The sequence below is a fragment of the Pseudopodoces humilis genome, chromosome 31, assembly GCF_049639895.1.
Source record: "Pseudopodoces humilis isolate 2021_Gansu_Grassland_sample_001 chromosome 31, ASM4963989v1, whole genome shotgun sequence".
NCBI lineage: Eukaryota > Metazoa > Chordata > Aves > Passeriformes > Paridae > Pseudopodoces > Pseudopodoces humilis.
The window spans coordinates 2327550-2339092 of record NC_142230.1 but is presented as its reverse complement, the minus strand read 5'-3'; the positions used below and the strand labels follow the sequence as shown (position 1 = coordinate 2339092).

The window sequence follows — 11543 nt, the reverse complement described above, 5'->3', positions numbered from 1 at the left end:
GGTGCACCAATGGGGAGGCTCTGGCACAGTGTAGCACCCCGCTCCCCAGATCTGTTCTGCCAGCTGGGCATGGGGTCGTGTGCCTAGGGCAGAGCCCTGTAGGGGATGGGGTGTGCCTGAGATTGCTGCTTCCCCACTCAGCCCCCCCAGCCCTGGGCAGGGCCCCAGGAGTGAGAACAGGGGCCTGATTTGCAGGGCTGGGCCCTACAAAGAGTTGCCTGTTTGCAGAGAGCTCGGCCCTGTGGCCCCCTCCCCTTCCAACTTAGGGGCTGGGATCTCCAGGGACAGGCACCCACCCAGGCAGGGCCCTGCCCCACCCGTGGCCACTCCACCTGCCATGCAGAGTACCCGGGCGGGGGGTCCAGCTCCAATACCCACTTCTGACACCTCAGCACCCAGCAGCCCCCCTGGATGGACTGGCCACCCCTGAGACTCCCCAGCAATGCAGAAGGAATTTGTTCTAGGCCCATTGAGGAGATGTCTGATCCAGAAGCCCCCTGACAGCCCGTGACAGGGTGGCACTGACCACGTGTCTGGGCAGAGCACGGGTAGGACATGACACGTCAGCACTGCCCGGGCTGGGCAGGATTGGCACCTGCTGGCCATGGCCCAAAGGACAGCTCAGCCCCATGGACCCGATCCCGTGCACGCCCCTGGACATGGCCCTGGACATGGCCCTGGACATTCCTGGTCTCACAGCTCTGTGGCCAGCCCAGCACCACAGCCCTGTGACCCCCTCGACCCCACAGCCAACCCAGACCCAAGGCCCCTTGGTCCCTTGGCACCCTGACCCCATGGCCCCCCTGTGTCAGGGAGGCTCTGGAGGAGTCTGGCATCGCAGTTTATTGTAGGAAACCATGAAAATACAGCGTTTGTTGTAACAGAACCCAGGAGAAATGACAGCAGCTCGGACGGATCCCGGTGTGGGACTGCCAGCACAGCCCCACGGTGCTGGGGGTCAGATCCAGACCCCGCAGGCCCAGCCCACCCCAGCCATGTGTAGTTGGGCACTGAGAGGTGTAACGGGAGCCAAGTGTGGCCCTCAGAGCACGTGCAGGGCTGGCCAGGCACATTGCTGCCCAAGGACAGGGCAGAGCGGGCGGCACCGAGGTGCCCAGCAGCCCATGGGAGGGACCCCACGCTGGCTGTGTCCAGGGGCTGTGCCTGGCTGCAGCCAGATGATCCACGTTGAAAATGAGCCATTTTACAAAACATCTTCACACCTTGTTCCAGCCCAGCCTCCCCCCGCCCTCTCCCCCACCCCAGCTGCCTCCCCCACCCCAACCAGCACCCAGCCTCTCCCCTCCACTGTCACCCCACTGCCACTTTCCACCCCCCCTCCCTGTGCAGCCCCGTCCCCCTCCCTGACCCATCTCTAGGGCTGAGCCTCTGCCAGCCCTGGCCACAGCCCCAGCCCAGAGCAGCCTCGGGCTGAGCCGGAGCTAGGGGCAGGCGGGCAGGGTGAGGAGGGGACGGCAAAGCTGTCCCCATCCCCCCCATCCCAAAAAAACAAACACCTGGCCTGTCCCCAGTGGTGGCAGGGTCGGGGCCACCCTTGCTATGCTCTGCTCCCTGGCCACTTGTGTCCCCCCAGACCCCGGCGCTCGCGGGGTGCCCGGGGGGCAGAGCCGGCGGCGCGCGGGGACCGCGGGCACGGCTCAGTCCAGCTTGGCAAAGTTCCCGATGGTCACTTTCCGCTCCTGCTTGTTGGCCACCAGCTCCTGGAGGTGCAGGGCCCCCCCTCCGATGAAGCAGAAGGCCGGGCAGATGGGCCCCGAGCAGTCCACGCCGCACTCCCAGAGCTCGCGGAAGGAGACGGCGTCGTAGAAGCTCACCTTGCCCTGCTCATAGTCCAGGCAGATGCCGATGCGTGGAGGTAAGGGCACGGTGCAGCCGTTGGGGTCGCGGGACGTGAGGGCCGAGCCGTGCGACAGCAGGATCTTGCCCATGCCGATGGTGAGGAAGGCGTAGGGAGGAGGTGCCTCCACCGTCGTGTCCTCTGCCCCACTGTCGTGGCCGCTGTCGGGGTCATACCTGCGCAGGGGGGACGTGTGAGTCCTGGTGCCAACGCCCACGGGACAGCCTGGAGATCCCCCCACACCCCAGTGCACTCTGGGGAGGTAGGAACAGGCAGAGGACCCCCTGGACCCCCCAAACCACCCCGCTCACCTGGGGCTCACCACGTCCTGCGGCACCTGGAACCACTCCTGCAGTTTGCTCTCCAGCCCCACGCCCACCTTCACCAGGTAGGAGCTGGGGTCCACACAGCAGGCCCAGTAGCTCTTGCCCTGGGTGATGGCCACATCGCCGATGACCAGGTCGATGGACAGGTGGCAGCTGGTCATCAGGCGCTCGGCGGCAAACAGCATGGGGATGCCGGGGACGCTGCGCACCGCGCGCTGGTCCTTGCTGATGGCCAGCCGGTCCCGGTTGAAGCCCCAGCGGTTGTCCAGGAAGAAGTTGAGGACTGTGGGGAGGAGAGGAGGAGGAGGAGGAGGAAGTTGAGCGGGACAGCACAGCGGGGCGCTCCGGGGTGATCCAAGCACCCACCCCTCTCACCTGGGGCGGGCGGCGTGTGCAGGTAGATGTCCTCACTGTAGTCCCCGAAGCCCGCCTTGTTGTAGCCCTTCACCCGGAGCACGTAGACGCTGTCGGTGTCCAGGTACTCGACGAGGGCACAGGTGCCCCGCACCTCCTCCCGCCGCTGCCACAGCTTCAGCCCCTTGGCCTTGGCGTCGGTCTTGCGGAACTCCACGGTGTAGTGCCAGGCGGGCGGCGAGTGCTGCGGCAGCCGCCAGCACAGGAAGATCTGGTCGTAGGTGTAGGTGCGCTGCGTGTCGATGACGGGGGCCTCGGGCGCTGCGGGGAGAGGCAGCGGCGGGCATCAGGCAGCATCCCCCACCCCGCGGGCGGGGAGGCGGCCGGACGCAGGGAGGGGGCATTCCGGGATTCCGGACGGACGGACGGACGCACAACCAGCGGAGTCTAGAGGGGTCTGACTGCGGAGACCGTGTGTTGGCACCGGAGGAGAGCGAGAGTCAGGGAGACAGAGGAGCTGCTGCTGTGGGGCTCCAGGGACCAGACAGGCCGAGTGCAAGTCAGGAGGGAGGAAAGAGAGAGAGAGAGAGAGGATGGAGGCAGTGGAAGAGGAGGAGGACGAGGAGATGGGGATGGAGGCTGGTAGAAGGTACTGGCATGAACAGAGGCAGGGTGAGAAGGAGATGGAGGGATGGCAGGTGGAAGAGGGGTGAGGAAATGATGGGAATGGGGCAAGGAAGAGAAGGAAAACAGGATGAGGAGGGAGGTAGAAATGGGGCGAGGAGAGGGATGGAAATGGGGGGAGGAAGAGGACAGAAATGGGGTGAGAGTTGGAAATACAGAGAAGAAGAATGGAAATGGGGCAACAATGGGGCAAGGACAAGGTGGGAATGGGATGCAGAAAGGGACAGAAATGGGGTGAGGAGGCAGATGGGAATGGGGCAAGGGTGAAAAGAAATGGGATGAGGAGAGGGGTGGAAATGGAGGGAGGAAGAGGACAGAAATGGGGTGCAGACAAGAACATAAATGGGGGAAGAATGTGGACACAAATGGAGTGAAGGGGTGACAGATATGGGGCAAGGAAGGGGATGGAAATGGGACAAGAGGGGGAAGAAATTCGAACAAGGAGAGAGGTGGAAATGGAGAAAGGAGAGAATGAAAATGGAGTGAGAAATGGGATGGAAATGGGATGAGATGGATGGAAATACAGTGAAACTGGGATGGAAATGCAAAGTGGGGGAATGGAAACAGGACAAGAAGTGGAAATAGGGAAAGGATGGGTTGAAATGGGGTGAGGGAGGGCAGAAATGGGATGAGAAGGGGACAGAAAATTGGGTGATGAATGGGACAGGTGGGGTGAGAGTGGAACAGAAATAGAATGAGGAAGGGGATGGAAAAAGGGCAAGAGGGGATGGAAATGGGGTGAGGGGGGGCAGAAATGGAGCGAGGAAGGGGATGGAAACAGAGCAAGGAGTGAAACAGAAATGGGGCGAGAGGGGGATGGAAATGGGGCGAGAGGGGGTGGGAGGGCAGGAGGAGCGGCGGCAGATGGAGGAGGCAGAGCCACCGGCTGCCAATGCCAGCGGGCAGGACGGGGATGGAGGATGGCGGCGGAGCGGGGCCAGGGTGGGAGCGGGATGGAGGGATGGAGGGATGGGAAGAGAGAGCGGGGCGGCTCTGGGGCAGGGGTGTGACTTGCCTCAGTTACTTCGGTGACGCCTCGGCAGCGGCCGCAGCCTATAAACAAAGAGAGGTAGAAGCAGGTCTGAAACGTGTCGCCAGCGGGTCCGGCAGGGCCACGCGGCTCCTGCCCTGCGGGAAGCGCCTGCCCGGCAGCGGGGCAGCTCCGTACTCACCCTCCGGCACTCCTGCTGCCCTCACCTGGCACCATGGCCCTGCCTGCCTGCCCCTGGCCCGGGTGCCCTGGCACAGGGCAGGGCAGGGATATCTCTGGGGGCTGTTGGGGCGGGGGCTGTCCCTGACGGGGAGGGGGCACCGGCAGATCCGCGAGCGCCTGCCCGAGCGCGGCCCTGGGCAGCCTTGGCTGAGCTGCAGCTCCGAGGCGGGCAGGGACCCGCTCTGCCCGGGGGGGCTGCGCCTTGGCACGGGGCACAGCCGGTGCCCGGGTCCCGCTGCCTTTACCTCGGATGAAGGCCAGGTCAGTGAGCAGCTTCAGCTCCCTGCTGACATCCAGCTGGAAGTGGCTGAAGGAGGCGTTGGCTGCAGGACGGAAGCTCTGCAGCGAATCGGTGGCCCTGAGGATCCTGCAGCACGGAAGAGCAGGGATGTCAGGGTGCCACCTCGGGCACCAGAGTGCCCCAACAGCCCTGTGCCTGCAGCCCAGTACCTGTTGTGCAGCTGCTTGGCAGCCTGGACAAAGCAGGGGTGGTCAGTCTCCTTCAGCACCTCCTGGGCGTAGCCCACCATGCCCGAGTTCTCAAGCATGGCCTGGTGCTCCCGGATCTGGCCGTGCAGGCTGGCCAGCCGCTCCTGCTGGCACTCCTCGATGGCCTGCAGCAGTGTGGCCCGCTTCTCCTCCAGCATGGCACAGAGCCCCTGGATCAGCTGTGACACCTCTTCCTTGGCCTGTGAGCCGTTCACCTGCCGGCCACAGACACGGCAGGGTCAGCGTGTGGCACGTCCTGGGACCACAGGGGACTGGGCTGGCTGTGCCACTGCTGCCTAGGGACGGCACAGGGACAGACACTGTCCTTACCTCCGTGTGCTTCACTGTCTCCTCCAGCTCAGCAATCTGGGTCTGCACCGTGTCCTGGCTGCTCAGGATGTAGGCGAGGCTCTTTGTCAGCTTCTCCTGCAGGAAGGTGATGAGATGTGGTGCTGGCATCCCCCACCCCACACCCCCCATCTGCACTGGGGCTCTGTGGTGTCCCCAATTCTCCACAGAGCCCCGGCCTGGACCCAGCAGCCCTTACCCTGAGGGCCTGGTAGGCGCTGAGCACCGGGGTGATCTTGTGGCTGGTGTGGGTGCGGCGCACGCGGCAGAGCTGGCACACCAGCCGCTGGCAGGTCTTGCAGTAGTGAGTCACCTCCTCCTTGTGCTCCGGGCACATCAGCCCCTGCGCGGCACAGCGGGGCTCAGCGCGGCTCTGCACCCCCCGCCACCCCTGCAGAGTCCCACCCCTGCACCCCAGAGCTCACAGTCATAGAATGGTAGGGCTTGGAAGGGGACTTTAAAGATCATCTTGTTCCAACCCACCTGACATGACATCCTCAACTGGACCCCATCGCTCAGAGCCCCACCTTGGCCTTGAACACTTCCAGGGATGTGGCATTCACAAGTTCCATGGGCAACTTGTTCCAGTACCACACCACCCTCACTATAAGAATTTTTTCCTAACATCTAACCTAAACTCTCTCTCTTTCAATTTGAACCCACTGCCCTTTGTCCTGTCATTCCAGGCTCTTGTAAATAGTCTTGCCCTATCCTTCCAAAAGTTCCCTTCAGACACTAGAAGGCCACAATTTGGTAACCCCAAAGCTTCTCTTCTCCAGGCTGAACAATCCCAATTCTCTCAGCCTTCATCCCCCATCAGGGCAGGAGGACCCACGGGGAGACCGTACCTTGGGGCGGAAGGTGAGGGTGGGGGGCGTGGGCTCATGCTGGGCTTTCTGGGTGCCCCAGGGGTGGTAGAGCTTGAAGCACTCGTTGCAGAAGCTGGACTTGCACTCCGTGCAGCCCTTGGTGGCCTCCAGCTGCGGGGGCTTGCAGAACTGGCACATGATGGCCGCGCTGATGTTGATGGTCTGCCGGTACCGCTCCACCACTCGCTCCAGGGTCAGGTTGCGGAAGAGGCTGCCCAGGCCCCGCTCGCCCAGGTCCACGTCCCGCTGGCAGGCGGGGCACGGGAAGCTGACGGTCTGGGGGTGCACAGCACCCCGCTTGCGCCCCGGGTAGGTGCCAAAGCCTGTGGGAGGGAGGCAGGGAGGAGGTCAGTAGGGCACGAAGCCCCAGAGTCCCTCAGCCCTCCCGTGGGGGAGCCCAGGGGGCTATCCCCATCCCCATCTCCATCCCTTCCAGTTGTCCCTGTTCCCAACCCCTCCAGCCATTCCTGTCCCTGTCCTCTTCAGCCATCCTCATGCCCTCTGTTGTTCCTCTGCCCTCTGCCATCCCCTCCAGCCATCCCCCTCCCCTCCATCCATCCCTGTTCCCTCCAGCCATATCTGTCCTCATCCACTACAGCCACCCCTGTCCTCTCCAGCCATCCCCATCCCCTCTGCTGTCCCCATCTCCTCCAACCATCCATCCCTGTCCCCTCCAGCTGTCCCCAACCCCTCCAACCATCCATCCCTGTCCCCTCCAGCCATCCCCATCCCCTCTGCTGTCCCCAGCCCCTCCAAGCATCCATCCCTGTCCCCTCCAGCCATCTCTGTCCCCTCCAGCTGTCCCCAACCCCTCCAACCATCCATCCCTGTCCCCTCCAGCCATGCCCATCCCCTCTGCTGTCCCCATCTCCTCCAACCATCCCTGTCCCCTCCAGCTGTCCCCAACCCCTCCAACCATCCCTGTCCCCATCCCCTCAGCCACCCCTGTCGTTTCCAGCCATCCCCTTGTTGCCCCTGTCCCTTCTGGCAGCCCCACCAGCCCCACCTGACTTAAGGAGGCGGTCGAGCCGGTCGGGTTTGGGGACAGCCCTGCGGCCCAGGCGGGGGCTGCGGGTGGACGGGGTGGCTGCAGGCGAGGTGGGCTCGGAGGTGGGGTCGCAGTAGAGGTGGCCGTGCTGCAGCAGCACCTCGCTGGCACACACGTGGCACACGTTGTGGGTACAGGGCAGTGCCAGCGGCTGCTTGTACATCTCCTTGCACACCGGGCACACCAGCTCCCGCTCCATGTTCTTCATGCTGGTCTGCGGAGAGAGCGGGAGCGTCACCCACCGGCAGCACAATGGGGCCAGGACCAGACGGGACCAGCACCAGGGCCAGGATCAGCATCAAGGCTGAGATCAGCACCAGGGCCAGGATCAGCATCAGGGCTGAGATCAGCACCAGGGCCAGGATCTGGGCCAGGACCAGCACCAGAGGCAGGGCTGGGATCAGCACTAAGGTCAGGATCAGCATCAGGGCCTGGGGTCAGTACTAGGGCCAGGGCCAGAACCTGGACCAGGATCAGCACCAGGACCGGGATCAGTGCCTGGAATCAGCACCAGGGCCAGGATCAGGGCCTGGAATCAGCACCAGGGCCAGGATCAGCACCAGGACCGGGATCAGTGCCTGGAATCAGCACCAGGGCCAGGATCAGGGCCTGGAATCAGCACCAGGGCCAGGATCAGCACCAGGACCAGGATCATGACTGGTACTGGGACCTGGGCTGGGATGGAGACAAAGACTGGGACCATCATCAGGGCAACAATGAGGCCTGGGACCAGCACCAGGGATGGGATGAGGACAAACAGCAGGATCAGCATGAGGATGAGGATCAGGGCTGCCACTGGGATGAGGAATGGAGCTGGGATCAGCAGCAGGGCCAGGATCAGGGTCAGTACTGGAACCACAGCCAGGACCAGGGTCAGTGTCAGGACCAGCACTGGGATAGGGGCGAGGACTGGGACCAGCATGATGGCCAGGATCAGGCCTGGGAGCAGGCTGAGGAATGGCACCAGGGCCAGCACCAGGATGAAGCCCAGGGCTAGACTGGGGATGGGAACTGAGGCCACACCAGGACCAGGACTGGGGTCTGCACTGGTACCAGCATCAGAACCAGGATCAGGCTTGGGACCAACAGCACAGTCAGAATCAGGATCAGCACTGGGATCAGAACCCAGGATGGGACTCAGACCTGGTATGGGGATGTGATTGGGGCTGGGCCCAGAGCAGGGCCAGGATCAGACCAGTATCAGGACTGGCAGTGGAATGGGAATGGGGGCCACCACTGGGATCAGCACCAGGATGGGGCCCAGGGCTGGAATGGGGATGGTGGCTGGGATGGGGATGAGGACTGGCACTGGGAATAGTGCCAGGATGTGGCCCAGGGCTAGGATGGGGATGGGGACTGGGATGGGTGCTGGGATTGGAACTGGGAAGGACAGGGAGAAGGGGGCCAGGATGGAGATGGGGGCTGGGATGGGGACTGGGGCCGGACCCACAGCAGAGCCCGGATTGGGACCAGCGCCAGGACCGGGCTGGGCACCAAGATCGGGGCCGGGATGAGGCCGCCCCCTCCGCACCCGGTGCTCCCGGCTCGGCCGTGGCTCGGCGTCGGGGGGTCCCGGTGACGGCCCTCCCCGGGGGTCGCTGCGGTGAGTCGGGGTGCGGGTCCGCTGCCCGCCCACCCCTCAAGGGCATCGCCCCCCCCCCAGTCCCCGCCGCGTTGCCACGGCGACCCGGTCCCAGAGGACCCCCGTCCGCCCCCCCGCCGCCGCCGCGGCCGCTCACGCTGATGCGGACGAGCGCGTCCATGATGGAGGTGAAGGTCTGCAGGTCCTCGCCCTCGGCCATGGCTCCGCTCCCCGCGCCCGTGCTTGCGGCGGCGGCGGCAGCAGCGGCGGCCGCGATCGCCCCGGTGTGTTGCAGGGAGGGGCGGAGCGGGGGGGAGGGCGGGGGGCGGCGGCGCGCATGCTCGGCGGCGCCCGCCCCGCCGGCACCGGAGGGCGGTGGAGGCACCGGAGGGGCGGCACCGGAGGGGGAGAGAGGCACCGGAGGGGCGGCACCGGAGGGGGAGGGGGAGTAATGGCGGGGCTGTTCTCGCCGCACCCCCGGGCAGCCCCCGACGGGCGACGCTCGGGGAGCGGCGCCTGGGGTGGGCTGCGCGCAGGATGGGCATGACACCGGTAACGGCGGTGGGCCCGGGGGTGGTGCCGGGCTCAGTGCCGGAGGTCCCGTCCCCGCGCTGTTCCCGTCCCCGCCGCCAGAGGGCGCTCCGGGCCGCGGGGACGCGCAGAGGCGGTCCCGGCCCCCCGGGGGGGCGCGCGCCCCGGGGGGGGGCGGGGCCGCCCGCGCACGCGCAGTGACGCAGCCCGGCGCTGCTGCCGTGCCCCCGCGGCGCGCGGCCGCAGTGCGCGGGCGCAGAACGGCGGCACCGGGAGCGGAGGGGGACGGGCTGGGGGCACCATGGGTGAGGGGCGAACGGGGGCGGGGGAACGGGGAACGGGGGGGCGGTGGGAAAATGGGAGGTGACGGGGGAATGGAGTAATGGGGGAAAGGGGGGGCGCGGGGACAGGGGTGGCAATGGGAATACCGGGGGCGCGAGGGGTAACGGGGCAGGGGGGCACGGGGTTAACGGGAACGAGGGGAGTGGAGGTGTAACAGGGCAGAGCGGTATTGGGAGCACGGGGATAACGGGGTTAACAAGAGCGGGGGGGCAGCTGGAATGGGGGGCACGGCCAAGTGGGTGCAGGGTGGGCTCAGGCCCCGGGTCTGGCCTCGGTCCCGGTGCTGAGTCGGCCCCGGGACTCAGCCGTAGGAACGGGCACGTCCCTGGCGCTGTCGTCGCTGCTGTCGCTGCTGCTGTTCGCCGGGATGCAGATGTACAGCCGGCAGCTCGCCTCCACCGAGTGGCTCACGATCCAGGGCGGGCTGCTGGGCTCTGCGCTCTTCGTCTGCTCCCTCACGGCATCCCCGGGGACTGGAGCGGGACCGGGGCACGGGAGAGCGGCTGGGGGGGAGTGGGACCAGGGTGCCGGATCAGGGGGTTGGAAAAAGGGCCAAAGGGGTGGTGGGGAGCAGGGTCAGGGGCTGGGAGCAGATCCAGAGGCTGGGAATGGGGCATGGGATGGGAACAGGAGCAGGTCTAAAGGCCAGGAGTGGGGCTGGAGCAGAGAGGATGGGAGATGGGAGCAGGCTCGGGAGGACGGTGGGATCCTGTTCTGTCCCTTAACCCCACAACCAGGCCTTCAACAACCTGGAGAACCTCATCTTTGGCAAGGGCTTTCAGGCCAAGATATTCCCTGAGAGTAAGTGTTGTGGGAACCCAGGAGGGGAACAGGAACACATCGGTGTCTGAAGGGCTGGGGGTGCTCCAGCAGTGGCACTGGATGGTCCCAGCCCTGCCCTGGAGCTGTGGCAGCTTCCCTTGAGCTTTTTGTGGGCCTGGGGGAAATCATGCTGCTGCAGCCATGCCCCCCTCCCATCACCGGGGGGTAGCCCTGCAGCACCGTGTGTCTCCTGGTTCTCCACAGTCCTCACCTGCCTCTTGCTGGCTCTGTTCGCCTCTGGCCTCATCCACCGGGTCTGTGTGACCACCTGGTACGTCCAGAGCTGCACTGGAGAGTGGGGAGCCACCAAGGGGACCCCGAGGGACCGTGGTGACACTGGGAGAGGGGCAGGAAGCTGGGCAGGGCCAGGACTGCCAGGGAGCCTCGGGGGGTGGTGGGAGCAGCAGCACAGTTTGATCCAAGGGGAAAGTGTTGGTTTAGGAAGGGCAGAGGGGTGGGACCCAGGGACAAGGTGTTGGTTTACAAAGGGCAGTGCAGTGGGATCCCAGGGAAGCCGTTGGGGTGACCCTGCCGTGTTCCTGCCCCCAGCAACTGAGCAGCCTCTTCCCTTCTGCTCTCATAGCCTCATCTTTTCCATGGTTGGTCTCTACTACATCAACAAGATTTCCTCCACTCTCTACCAGTCCACAGCGCCAATTGCTGCTCCTGCCAAAGCTGTTGGCAAGGGCAGGAAGAGAAATTGATGTCCTGCTGCCCCTTCCTGGGGCAGCCCTCTCCCTATGGCCAATCCAGGACAGCCCCCTGCCCAATAAAGCCATTTCTTTGTAGCTTCTTGTCTCCTCTGCCAGCTCCTGGCCCAGTTTCTGGCCCTGCTCTGTGCCGGTGTGGCTGGAAGTGGCCCTGGAGCCTGGGGTAGGTTCTGGGTTGCCCAGGGAAGGTGGGGATCGCCAAGGATAGAAGATGTGCTGCTGGCATCTTGTCTGCCCAGACCTGCAAGGGAGGAAGATCCCAGTGGAGCCAAGACTGGAGCAGGCTGGAGTGGGCAGGGGGGTTGTGGGGGTCCCAGTGGCTCAGGGCCCCAGCTGCCACCAGACCGCTGTGCTGGCACAGGTCAGG

At 65.1% G+C, this 11543-nt stretch overlaps 2 protein-coding genes across 2 annotated transcripts; one reads left to right on the top strand and one right to left on the bottom strand.

Moving 5' to 3' along the window:
• Positions 1 to 1373: 1373 nt before the first annotated feature.
• On the bottom strand, positions 1374 to 9060 carry TRIM46 (tripartite motif containing 46). Its single transcript, XM_005532275.3, has 10 exons — positions 8929 to 9060; positions 7148 to 7403; positions 6121 to 6464; positions 5472 to 5615; positions 5255 to 5350; positions 4886 to 5139; positions 4681 to 4802; positions 2560 to 2859; positions 2170 to 2467; positions 1374 to 2034 (listed from the first exon to the last, which is right to left on the bottom strand). The coding sequence occupies exons 1-10, from the start codon at positions 8989 to 8991 to the stop codon at positions 1659 to 1661; spliced, it is 2253 nt and encodes a 750-aa protein (XP_005532332.1). The 5' UTR covers positions 8992 to 9060; the 3' UTR covers positions 1374 to 1658.
• A 421-nt stretch (positions 9061 to 9481) lies between these two features.
• KRTCAP2 (keratinocyte associated protein 2) lies at positions 9482 to 11254 on the top strand. Its single transcript, XM_005532277.3, has 5 exons — positions 9482 to 9607; positions 9950 to 10104; positions 10382 to 10445; positions 10671 to 10737; positions 11050 to 11254. Exons 1-5 carry the CDS (start codon positions 9604 to 9606, stop codon positions 11168 to 11170), a joined length of 411 nt encoding a protein of 136 aa, XP_005532334.1. The 5' UTR covers positions 9482 to 9603; the 3' UTR covers positions 11171 to 11254.
• The last annotated feature ends 289 nt before the right edge of the window (positions 11255 to 11543 follow it).